General features: G+C 40.8%; 1 protein-coding gene across 6 annotated transcripts in view; it reads left to right on the top strand.

The window, feature by feature from the left end:
- LOC129824140 (voltage-dependent R-type calcium channel subunit alpha-1E-like) overlaps positions 1–13,819 on the top strand; it is a 100,847-nt gene that overhangs the window by 11,921 nt on the left and 75,107 nt on the right. For 5 of the 6 annotated variants that reach the window (XM_055883521.1, XM_055883520.1, XM_055883519.1 and 2 more), the window contains exons 3-5: positions 7,021–7,297; positions 9,058–9,162; positions 10,245–10,384. In XM_055883521.1, the coding sequence (XP_055739496.1) occupies positions 7,021–7,297; positions 9,058–9,162; positions 10,245–10,384 (522 nt within the window). Of the gene's footprint in view, positions 1–6,325; positions 6,612–7,020; positions 7,298–9,057; positions 9,163–10,244; positions 10,385–13,819 lie in introns of those variants that run through there. The other variant, XM_055883523.1, reaches the window with a different exon arrangement.

The following is a 13,819-nucleotide window of genomic DNA, read 5'->3' as shown; positions in this document are numbered from 1 at the left end:
ATCCTCAAGAAGTTCTATAGCTGCACCATCGAGAGCACCCTGACCGGTTGCATCATCACCTGGTTTGGAAACTGTTCGGCATCTGACCATAAGGCGCTACAGAGGGTAGTGCGTATGGCCCAATACATCACTGGGGCCAAGCTTCCTGCCATTCAGGACCTATATAATAGGCGGTGTCAGAGGAAAGCCCATAAAACTGTCAGAGACTCCAGTCACCCAAGACATAGATTGTTTTCTCTGCTACCGTACGGGCAAGCGGTACCGGAGCGCCAAGTCTAGGACCAAAAGGCTCCTTAACAGCTTCTACCCCCAAGCCATTAGACTTCTGAACAATTAATCAAATGGCCACTGGACTATTTACATTGACCCCCCCCCATCATTTATTTTATACTGGCTGTTTATTATCTATGCATAGTCACTTCACCCTTACCTACATGTACAAATTACCTCAACTAACCTGTACCCCTGCACACTAACTCGGTGCCGGTACCCCCTGTATATAGCCTCGTTATTGTTATTTTATTGTGTTAAGTTTTATTATTTTTTACTTTAGTTTATTTGGTAAGTATTTTCTTAACTCTTCTTGAACTGCACTCATGGTTAAGGGCTTGTAAGTAAGCATTTCACGGGAAGGTCTACACTTGTTGTATTCTGCACGTGACAAATAAAGTTTGATTTGATTTGAGATGTTTCTTCTGCTTGGATAGCTCCATCTATGCCACTGAGTCTGGCTTTAATTCCAGTTTGTCTACAAATTAATAATTTGTCTCCATTTCAACCAAAAATCTAAGTTAAAGAATAGGGTCAAATCAAACTTTAAATGCACTTTAAATACAGTTTGATTTGATTTAATCCTATTCCAGTGGCAATTTTAGCATGTAAATCTTGGTGGGGCAAATTATTATTATTTTTTATAGCAAAGCCAATACACAGTACAACACTACACAATACATTAATTTCACTATAACGGTGACAAGCAGTGCCCACAAACTGTTAGGGCATACATAAAGCTGTACCAACAGCAGTTCCAACACCTTACTACTGCTACCCCTGGCTATCATCGGAGCCTTTTCTGGCAGCGAAACAGTTCATTCAGCCTAATTTTCTGCCTTTTAAAAAAACATATCTGATATGGCTGACCTGCTTAAACAAATGTGGTTTCTTTTGACAATTGAGGTGTACAAACTATGGCATAAGGGGACGACGCGCGTATAAAAGGCAATCCGTAATTTCAATTAAGACATTAATGAGCAAGCTAGGACGGATGCAGTCAAAATAACCATTTGTTCAGCACTTTTGAAATGTACAGCGACAGAATTCAGAACATGGGCCGTTCTTACGGTATTCTCCCTGTACACCAAGTCAGAATCGTAGGATAAATAAAGGGGATTATAAGCAGACAATAAAAGCTCTCAACATATTTAATGATGACATTTCTCTAAAACAGGTTGTAGGCTACATGTGCACCACCAAGTCAGAACAGTAGCAAAATGAAGAGGGGAAAGGTCCCAAATGATTAGGGTGAGGCACATGGCCTACTAACAGCTTACTACACAACATACACTTAGTATTAATTTCTTAGCTACAGTATACACATCTCCCTGGCATATTACATAATTTATGCAGCAGCATACAAGACATTTTTGGACTCACCTTGTTGTGCTTTGTTCACTTGAAGAGGAAGGTGGCGTGGCAGTCCTTCATGGGCAAATTTTTCCATCAAACTTTATAATCAAAGTCTGGCATTCTCTGGATTTATGGTGCTTCAAGACAACTGTGAACTAGAAAAAAAACAGGTTGAATCACAACATCAGTGATCTTCAGGTCGGAGCTCTAGAAAGAGGCCCAAGTTATCAACTAGAAATTCCGAGTTGGATGACCGTTCAATACGTATTTTCCCAGTCGGAGGCTGTTTTTTTCAGAGTTCCAAGTTGTCTTGAACTCATTGAAGTCTGAGCATTCCAAGTTTCCAGTTATTTTTGGACGCAGCAGAAGTCCTGCTGGATTGACAGCATTGCCAATGTTGAATATGTATCCTTTTAAGCTTGGAAAAGAGACCCTTAAACACAGATTTGGACCATACCCCCATGCCATGGAATAGCAGGCTAGTGATTGCTTTGCAATGCTTGCAGTTAGCCACTGATTCCTTCCAAACCGCTCATTGTTGAATTTGTGATTTCCAACTTGGCCAACAATGGCCGATGAGCACCGATATGTTTTATCTGTCATTTCTCTTCATAATTTCTCTTCATATGACAAGGATTGAAAAGGATTTGCCAGTAGATTGTTGACTTGATTCACGATGATGCCTGCTAGCTTGCTAGCTAAGAGTTTGAAAGTATGATGTTGACATGATCAGTCCAATCAAAGCTACGGTAGATACAACGTGACTTTACGTAATTTTATCTGTGGCCAATAATCTTGAGCCTTCTTGGATGGGCACTTATAATGTAACTCAATGGCAGCACCCAAGGGGCTTGAATTTTCGAGGTCTACCCATAGATTTTCCAGTGACGTAGTGTCCCCAATGAGTGACAGAACATTGAGTCAATCACAGCACAATTAGAGAACATCACCAACCCCTACGCTCCGTATTTTCCGCCGGCTGCCCCACCACCACAAAAAGCACTGGGTTAGGCTGAAACACCTGCATTTTGGAGCTGCCTAACTCAAGAAAGCAAAAAAGAGACCTTGTTTGTATGCGGTTTAATTAAAACAATGATTTTCTTTCATACATTGTTTGCAAACTGATGCGTGACACATATTAATGCCAAAATAACATGCAAAACAAGCAACAACAAAAAATATATTTACACTACTGTTCAAAAGTTTGGGGTCACATAGACATGTCCTTGTTTTTAAAAAGAAAAATATAAAAATTGTCCATTAGAATAACATCAAATTGATCAGAAATACAGTGTAGACATTGTTAATGTTGTGAAAGACTATTGTAGCTGGAAACAGCTGATTTTTAATGGAATATGCACATAGGCGTACAGAGGTCCATTATCAGCAACCATCACTCCTGTGTTCCAATGGCACGTTGTGTTATCTAACCCAAGTTTATAATTTTAAAAAGCTAATTGATCATTAGAAAACCCCTTTGCAATTATATTAGCACAGCTGAAAACTGTTATGCTAATTAAAGAAGCAATAAATCTGGCCTTCTTTAGATTAGTTAAGTATCTGGAGCATCAGCATTAGAGGGTTCGATTACAGGCTCAAAATGGCCAGAAATGAAGACCTTTCTTCTGAAACTCGTCAGTCTATTCTTGTTCTAAGAAATGAAGGCTATTCCATGTGAGAAATTGCCAAAAATCTGAAAATCTGGTACAACGCTGTGTACTACTCCCTTCACAGAACAGCGCAAACTGGCTCTAACCAGAACAGAAAGAGGAGTGGGAGGCCATGGTGCACAACTGAGCAAGAGGACAAGTACATTTGAGTGTCTAGTTTGAGAAACAGATGCCTGACAAGTCCTCACCTGGCGGCTTCATTAAATAGCACCTGCAAAACACCAGTCTCAACGTCAATGAAGAGGCGACTCCGGGATGCTGGACTTCTAGTTACCCCATACTTTTGAACGGTAGTATATATACATATATGTGTGTGTTTTTTTTTTAGCTAAACCCTGGGGCTCATTTTTCTACGGCTGGCCATGCTTTCCACCTGGCTACCTCTACCCAGGTCCACAGCTCTGCACCCCACACAGCAACTTGCCCTAGCCTCCCCCAATTCTCATTCACCCAAATCCAGATAGCTGATGTTCTGAAATAGCAGAAAAATCTGGACCACTACAAATCAGCTGGGCTAGACAATCTGGACCCTTTGTTTCTAAAATGATCCACCGCAATTGTTGCAACCGCTATTACTAGCCTGTTCAACCTCTCTTTCGTATCATCTGAGATCCCCAAAGATTGGAAAGCTGCTGCGGTCATCCCCCTCTTCAAAGGGGGTGACACTCTAGACCTATATCCATCCTACCCTGCCTTTCTAAGGTCTTCGAAAGCCAAGTTAACAAGCCAAGTTAACAAACAGACCATTTCGAATCCCACAATACCTTCTCTGATATGCAATCTGGTTTCCGAGCTGGTCATGGGTGCACCTCAGCCACGTTCAAGGTCCTAAATGATATCGTAACCACCATCGATAAAAGACAAAACTGTGCAGCCGTATTCATCGACCTGGCCAAGGCTTTCGACTCTGTCAATCAACGCATTCTTATCGGCAGACTCAACAGCCTTGGTTTCTCAAATGACTGCCTTGCCTGGTTCACCAACTACTTCTCAGACAGAGTTCATTGTGTCAAATTGGAGGGCCTGTTGTCCAGACCTCTGGTTGACTCTATGGGGGTGCCACAGGGTGCAATTCTCGGGCCGACTCTCTTCTCTGTATATATCAATGATGTCGCTCTTGCTGCTGGTGATTCTCTGATCCACCTCTACGCAGACGACACCATTCTGTATACATCTGGCCCTTCTTTGGACACTGTGTTAACTAACCTCCAGACGAGTTTCAATGCCATACAACTCTCCTTCCGTGACCTCCAACTGCTCTTATATCCAAGTTAAACTAAACGCATGCTCTTCAACCGATCGCTGCCCTCACCTGCCCACCCATCTAGCATCACTACTCTGGACGGTTCTGACTTAGAATATGTGGACAACTACAAATACCTAGGTGTCTGGCTAGACTGTAAACTCTCCTTCCAGACTCACATTAAGCATCTCCAATCCAAAATTAAATCTAGAATCTGCTTCCTATTTCGCAACAAAGCATCCTTCACTCATGCTGCCAAACATACCCTCGTATAACTGACTATCCTACCGATCCTTGACTTTGGCGATGTCATTTACAAAATAGCCTCCGACACCCTACTCAGCAAACTGGATGCAGTCTATCACAGTGCCATCCGTTTTGTCACCAAAGCCCCATATACTACCCACCATCCAACTACCTCATCCCCATTTTTTTTTCTTTTTTTTCCCTCCTTTGCACCCCAGTATCTCTACTTGCACATTCATCTTCTGTACATCCATCACTCCAGTGTTTACTAGCTAAATTGTAATTATTTCGCCATTACGGCCTATTTATTGCCTTACCTCCCTAATCTTACCTCATTTGCGCACACTGTATATAGACTTTTCTATTGTGTTATTGGCTGTTTGTGTCACATTGCTTTGCTTCATCTTGGCCAGGTTGCAGTTGTAAACGAGAACTTGTTCTCAACTGACCTACCTGGTTAAATAAAGGTGAAATAAAAATAAATCAATTACGGGTTGCCACCTCTCCTGCCCTGAATGACTGGTCGCCACTGTCTTATTCTTTAACTTAGATTTTTGGTTGAGATGGAGAGATGAATCCAACATATTTATTATGAACTTGTAGATTCCATTTGAAATCAACCAACGTTTTTAGTTGAATCCTGGGCTGAATTTTAACAATAGCTGTTGATGACTTTCCAAATGCTATATAGGCTTAAAAAGCTCAATTGATGATATACAGTAGTATTGATGGTTACATTTAATTTGCTCTGTTAAGTAGAAGGTCCTTCCCGGCCTATAGTTTTTTTTCTTATAGTGGATATTACTTAGAAAATATTGTTTTAAACGTTGTTTTAAGGTTTGTCTATGTTGAAAATTGCTTACCCTGAAGACATAATCCTATGGTAGAAATGTTACACTCGAAACAACAGTTGACTACTTTTTCAAATCCAATGTATTGTCCATGTAGATTCCACATCACAATACATTAACAACGTTGATTTAACCAGTTGGTGCCCAGTGGGAGGCTAGTGTCGTGTTAGTGGTTCTATAGAAACCCCTACAGTTCATGTTGATGGTGTGTTCTCTGATGCAATGACTGTCGCCTAGTGGTACCAATGGCACACCTCGTGTTAAGCAGAAAACGTTTTGAAATGCATTTCAGAGAAAGAGGCCTACAGTATGTGTATCTACCTGTATTTTACTATAACATAATGCTCACAGATAGGATTCCTAATGTGTTCCTTAAATTTCAAAGGCGATTTCAGCCCACCCTTCTACCCACCACCTTATGAATTATGCCTCTTGCTATACATTTAGAACTTACAAGGACCTGCAAATGGTCTGGATAATGGATTTATATAATGCATAGTTCATGTGTATTTTTGGAAAGTGACAATTTTGAGAAAATGTCAGCGTATATCATTGAACGCTGAAAGATGTATTGCCATGGAAACGGAAATATGATTTTTCTATCTCATGATAATTCTCATTGAGATGGATGTTGAAAATTGTCATACTGAAAGACGTGGGAGGGGGTTGCGATGCGCAAGCGTGCGGTAGCTTGCGCTCGCAGCGCATTTAGAGGCAGGTGATCATATTGAAAGATAAGCGTGCGCCTATCAAACCAGTATTATCGCATCAAATGTTTCTCTCTCCAGAAACAATTACATTTCTGATTGATAAGCGGATAGAGGAATGCAAAAATGTGTTAGTACACCAATCGTTTCGGAAAGTTACCAATATCGAATTTGGCTGGACGAGAGGAGATGCTTAAAGTTGTTGGAGACGAGTATTTCATTATCTAACGAAGATCAACTGGGTTTAGCTAAACATGCATTCTATAGTGTACGTAATCCAAGTTAATAATTTTTAGAAAGTCGGTGGATCCAATGATTTGCTTATGTTGAAACTTGCCTGGAGCGAGGCTGACAATCACTTTTCACTCGCCTGGACAGATGGGACGATTGATAGGCTATAGATTGAGATATTTTACAATCCGTGTAACCGAATCGTTATACATTGTGGAATTTGTATTAAGACGCCTCACGAATTTGACCTTTTGTAATTTACTTCAGCATGGAATGAAATTACATATAACTTTTTAAGGGATAATTTTGGTGCTCCAGAAGGTCGTCTCAGGCTGTCAATGGATTGAAAGGGGATCTTTTACTATTTCAATCCATTAGATTTTTCATGCTTTGATATACAAGAAAACAACATTTAGCAAGGCTGATCATCGTTTTTTCTTTCATAGAATGGCTCGGTTTGGAGAAGAGGTTCAGATGGCGATGGATTCTCGAGACTCCGGGGACCCGGAGCGCGGGGAGGACGGCGGGGACACGGCTTCAGGTACAGGGTCAGGGACAGGGTCGGGGACGCTGAAACAAACCAAAGCAGCGAGGGCGCGCACCATGGCTCTTTACAACCCTATACCCCACCGGCAGAACTGCCTCACCGTCAACAGGTCACTCTTTATATTCGCCGAGGACAATTTAATTCGGAAAACTGCCAAGAGGATCATAGAATGGCCATATCCTTCCTTATACTTTAAATACTCATTATAAAGCTTACCTCCTGAATATCACAGCACTTAAGAGTAGTTTTCCGTTGTCTAAAATTCGGCGATACACTGACTTTTGTGCAGTTCAGCACCATGGAAAGCGCCATTCTTATCTGGTGCGCTATTCTACAAATGTTTCACTTTTGGAATTTAGTGAATTTAGTTGCAGGTTATGTTATGTAATGGCTGTCCTCAGTCATCACTGTAGTTCTTTAGATTTCATTGGACTGTTACTAGGCCCCATTTTCCATTTTTCTTGACTACTTTAAATAGCTGGTCTACCTTCTGTACCTTTATCCATCTCCCTCAAACCCATAGTTGTACCTATTGTGCAATAAAATGCTGTATGAATGTGAGCTGGTTGTGCTCACTGAAGTTAACAGGCCTAGGTTGTAAGCATATCTCTGCTGCCTTTGTGCATGATGGAATATAAACAAGAGTATGAGTCAGGACAAATGCATTATTCTTTTCACTTTTGTATTTTGCGACACGAATATCTGTCCTTGTTGGTCATTGCAGATACTTTTGCTGTATGAAACTGGCTCAAATTAAGATCCTACATCTGTACTAATACGTTCTTGTGCTTTACATTCTAGCCATGCAGATATTGCATTGATTCCATAATGCAATACACTGCTCTTTTGAGTATCGTCATACTCATACATTGTGTCACTCTCCTGCTTGCTGTTATCTAACCACCATCCTAGTTGTTGTGTGGGTCTGGGACCTGAGTGGTCAAGGCAAGTTGAACGCAAAGGGTTGGAGGTTTAAAGGCGAGACTGTGAGTGTTCAGGACCAGATAGTATTTTATTTTCTGCACTTGATTGAGTATTTGTGAGGCAATGGACCTAATAGAATCGTCGCCAAAGTGCACATGGTATACACATGGCACTTCCAGGCAGGTTCAATCAAACACTTAAAATATTTGAAAGAAAACAATATTTTGTGAGCCCAGGTCTGTTAGTTGGTGGTGAGTATTCATTCACGTGACTGTGAGTGACTAATGGGAGTCATGAATCTGCAGAGTATTATTTTTTTGAGGAGTATTATTTTGTTCTCTGGATTGGCTATTTTTAAATAGTTTGAGTCGTGCTGACATGTGGACTCATTCACAGTAGCTCCCAGAGGCCCCCGCCACATCCTACCTCAGTGAGTTAGTGACACCATTTTCACTCAAGGCTAGAAATGAATAATGATGGAGCGAGTGTTCCATGTGGCGCCTCTTACGATAGCCAAGACAAACACAGTCTCTCATACACACACACCCACACACACACACACACACACACACACACACACATGCACACACACGCACGGCCACATACACACAGCGATGCAGCAGCAAGTCTGTGGGTATCACATTTCACATCCAGCATGTCCCTCAAAGAGTTATCCTGTGGGAAGAGGCTGTCAGGTCAAAGTGACTTTTGAGCACACTCAGATAACCGTTACTGTAATGTTGCCATGGATACTGTATTATCTCTGATTGCTTTGTTTCGATGCCATTCTCTTAATCAACCATTCCATCGTCCATCCATCCAGTTTTCATTTTACTGGAACTACCAGCATCCACAGCCATAGAAGTATAACAGATTCCATTGTAATGATAAGCTCCCTCCCCACAACACCAATATGATTAGCATTATCACTATCATCTGTTTGTTAAATGATTGTTGTGTACTGTATATGATAGTGTAAAAAAGCCCTTTCCTTAACCTTATGGCTCTTACACCGTTTGAGTGGGTGATCCTGGCGACCATCACGGCCAACTGCATCGTTCTGGCCCTGGAGCAACATCTTCCTGGGGAGGACAAGACTCCCATGGCCAAAAGACTGGTGAGACTACAGGCCCTGATTGGTTTCTATTAGACTTTTAGGCTGCATCTCAAATGCCCCCCTATTCACTATAGTGTTTTAAACTTACAGTAAATGGGTTACAGAGTTAAATGTGACACAGTTCATTTCATTAAGAATTATCTACAGATGTTATTTACAAGAGAGTCATTGTATTACATTGCAATTCATGTGACTGAGAACTACTACAATTTTTATTTTGTAGGCCTATTGGTTAAAAAACAGTAAGTTTACCTACCTTTCTTTTACTGTTTTGTACAGTCTAAAGTGGCCAGCAACCCCCCTCGCCCTCAGAACAGCCTCAATTAGTGGACTCTACAAGGTGTCGAAAGCGTTCCACAGGGATGCTGGCCCATGTTGACTCCAATCTTTTCCACAGTTGTGTCAAGTTGGCTGGATGTCCTTTGGGTGGTGGACCATACTTGATACACAAGGAAAACTTGAGCATGAAAAACACAGCGGCGTGCAGTTATTGACACAAACCGGTGCACCTAGCACCTGCTACCATATCCTGTTCAAAGGCACTTGAATTTTTTGTTTTGCTCATTCACCCTCTGAATGGCACACATACACAATCCATGTCTCAAGGCTTGAAAAGGCTTCTTTAACCTGTCACCTCCCCTTCATCTACACTGGTTGAAGTGGATTTAACAAGTGACATCAAAAAGAGAACATAGCTTTCACCTGGTCAGTCTATGTCATGGAAAGAGCAGGTGTTCATAATGTTTTGTACACTCAGTGTATCATAGTGCACTACTTTTGACCATGGTCCATATGGCACTATATACAGATTTTGTCGCTGAGAATTTTCCTGAAGAAATTAAAGTGGTAGTGTGTTTAAAAAAGACTTCTAAAGTTTTTAATTTCCATTTTGAAATTTCAGACATGAATTGCCCTAACGAAAAATGTATCAACCCCAAAAACTATTTAAATGTCCTGTTGCTGGAGGATTATTTTCCTGATGGCTCAAATTAAGATCCTACACTTGTAGGGTAAATAGGGTTCCATCTTGGCTCCTGTCCCTCTGATATCCTAATGTATCCATGTTGTCTGTTCCTCTACAGGAGTGTACTGAGCCTTACTTCATCGGGATCTTCTGCTTTGAGTTTGGAATCAAGCTGGTGGCACTTGGCTTTGTGTTCCATAAAGGCTCCTACCTGAGGAATGGATGGAATATCATGGACTTCATCGTCGTGGTCAGCGGGTGAGTTACAACTAGTGAAATATGGATTGCTTTGTATATGTGTGTGAAATTTGGACTAGTAATTCAAAGAAAAGAAGCTCCTGCACGAATATTACTTGTTTATTTTGTGCCAAGGTTTTGGGTTTAATGCCTAAATTAGAACATTTTCTTTGAGTTCAATGGGTGAGTGGCAGCATGGGCCGCTTTCCTCTCTTTTCCGTGACCTCCAAAGCTATGGCTGTGTGGGTGTCCACAGTGGTTTGTTGTTGTGGACTGTATTGCCAACATATCCATATGGATCTAGTCTATGGCAGTTAGGCAGTGACTATTACAGTAATGACTATGCATTGTGTGCGTTGGGCTTCAGTCAGTGTTTGTACTTAGATGCACTGTATATGAGGATGGATCCATTTTTCCAACCTTGGACATATGAAACGTAGTCTGACAAACATACTGTAAGTCATAAATTGATGAAGAAATCTTATTCAATTGCCTTGATACAGTGTAGCTATGGATACCTGCTCATGTCATGACTTGTGTTGGTTAGATAGTTGTTCATCATTACGAAATTAAAATGTGTAACAACTAACATGTGTGTTTATGCATAACTAGGGGAAGTGTGTGCTCCCCTTGCACAGTGTGGCCAGCAGATAGGTGGGTGGATAAGTGGATTGGCTGTCGTGTCGAAAACCTGTTTCGCCCCCAGGACCTGTAAATGTATTCCTGATGAAGATTTTATGCAAGAAAAGGAGAGAGAGGCGGGGTAGAGAGAGAAAAAGAGAGGCAGACAGAGCGAGAGAGACACAGGGACCGTTCTTTTGTTCCCCCCAGGAATGGGTTAATTTATGCTTTATGTTTACTTATTCATAATGCTTTAAGTCAATATTATTGGCATCCATATTCGTTCACTTCTGTTGTATGGAAGGAGAAGCAGCATAAAGCATACAGTATTCAGGGAATATAGCTGTTGGCATATTGACATCAAAGCTCACCCCAACGCCCACATCTATCTCTTTCTCTCTCCACTTTCTCTTACTGAATGTACTTACATAAAAGCCCAGCTAACAACAAACGTTCCCGCAACTTAAGAGAACGTTCCCTTAAGAGTTTAATTAGGTCATTAACTAACGTTTTCATAGGAATGTTCCCGTGATTTGCAAGGAATGTTTACAAGAGAGCGTTTCCTTAATATCAAATAGAATTTATCAAGAACGTGGTTACCGTATTCTCAGAACTTAAGATATGACTGTTCTAGAAAAGTTAAATGAGAGCCTTGCAAGACCATTAAACCTCTACAGGATCTCGGTGGGTCCCCCCGCGGGATGGTTGAGCTAACGTAGGCTAATGCAATTAGCATGAGGTTGTAAGTAACAAGAACATTTCGCAGGACATAGACATATCTGATATTGTCAGAAAGCTTCAATTCTTGTTGATCTAACTGCACTGTCCAATTTACAGTAGCTATTACATTGAACTAATACCAGGCTATTGTTTGAGGAGAGTTTACAGTTATGAACTTTGAAAGTTATTAATAAACCAATTAGGCACATTTGGGTAGTCTTGATACAGAATTTTGGACAGGAATGCAATGGTTCATTGATTCAGTCTAAAACTTTGCACATACACTGCTGCCATCTAGTGGCCAAAATCTAAATTACACCTGGGCTGGAATAATACATTATGGCCTTTCTCTTGCATTTCAAAAATGGTGGTACAAAAAAAGATCAAAAAAAATCATGTTTTTTTTCTTTGTATCTTTTACCAGATCTAATATGTTATATTCTCCAACATTCATTTCACAGTTCCACAAACTTCAAAGTCCATTCAAATGGTATCAATAATATGCATATCCTTGCTTCAGGTCCTGAGCTACAGGCAGTTAGATTTGGGTATGTCATTTTAGGCGAAAATGGGGAAAAAAAGGGGCGGATCCTTAAGAGGTTTAATGCGTCCAATTTTCTGTGGGTTAGGAGAATATTCCATCAACATCCCACCAACATACATAGAACATGGTTGCTATGTTCTCAAAACATAAGATAATAATGTTCTAGACACGTTTCATGAGAACGTGGCAAAAACGTTAATGTGTCCAGTTTTCTGTGGGTTAGGAGAATATTCCATCAAACATACACAGAAAATGGTTAGAAAAGAGACAGTGTTTTTAACACAAATATTGTTTTAACATACATTGAGTGTACAAAACATTAGGAACACCTTCCTAATATTGAGTTGCACCCTCTTTTACCCTCAAAACAACCTCAATTTGTTGGGATATGAACTTAACAAGGTGTCGAAAGCGTTCCACAGGGATGCTGGTCCATGTTGACTCCAATGTTTCCCACAGTTGTGTCAAGTTGGCTGGATGTCCTTTGGGTGGTGGACCATTCTTGATGCACATGGGAAACTGTTGAGCATGAAAAACCCAACAGCGTTGCAGTTCTTGACACACTGAAACCAGTGCGCCTGGCACCTACTACTATACCCCATTCAAAAGCACTTAAATATTTTTTCTTGCTCATTCATCCTCTGAATGGCACACATACACAATCCATGTCTCAATTGTCTCAAGGCTTAAAAATCTTTTTTCTTTACCTTCTTTTGGATTTCACGCATTTCTGGAACATTGGCCAAAATTCAAGAAACGTGTGAAAGAGGCAGCCAAAGTTCCACAAATGTGTGAAAGAGAAGAACTGTATACACATTATGTCCATATAAACATGACATGATCAAATATTGCTAAGAATGTGAGGGTAGGGTGATTCCCCTATCAGGTCTGGAACCCAGGCTGTCAGCACCAATGATGAACACCCTAACCACTGTCCCAATAAGAGAGATCTGTAGGGCATGTGCTTATTGGGCGAGTATAGTTTAAGGTTAATATGCCCCAACCAACATTAGACATCTATAAAGAAAGCCCTTAAATTGTTCAAGTAAGTAAAAATCAATGATGAGAGAATAGTCCATTTAACTGATAACTGACATAGACATGGTGGAGTAGCAGGAAGATAATTTACAAACCCTAAACCTCAACTAAAACTTGTAATGAATAATGTGGTAATTGAGCAAGTTGAGGAGACTAAACCACTTGGAATGACCCTGGATTGTAAACTATCATGGTCAAACCTTATTGTTAAAACAGCAGTTAGGATTGGGAGAAGTCTGTCCATAATAAAGTGTTGCTATGCATTCTTAACAGCACTATCAACAAGGCAGGTCCTAGAGGCCTTAGTTTTGTCGCACCTGGACTACTGTTCAGTTGTGTGGCCAGGTGCCACCAAGAGGGACTTAGGAAAATTGCAATTGGCTCAGAACAGGGCAGCACGGCTGGCCCTTGGATGTACACAGAGAGCTAATGTTAATAATATGCATGTCAATCTCTCCTGGCCCCAAGATTGACCTCATCGCTACTTTTACTTATGAGAGGTATTGGAATGTTGAATGCACCGAGCTGTCTGA

Source organism: Salvelinus fontinalis, chromosome 26 (assembly GCF_029448725.1).
Source record: "Salvelinus fontinalis isolate EN_2023a chromosome 26, ASM2944872v1, whole genome shotgun sequence".
Taxonomy (NCBI): domain Eukaryota; kingdom Metazoa; phylum Chordata; class Actinopteri; order Salmoniformes; family Salmonidae; genus Salvelinus; species Salvelinus fontinalis.
Note: the sequence above shows the minus strand (reverse complement) of the source record. Positions and strands in the feature narration are given on the sequence as shown.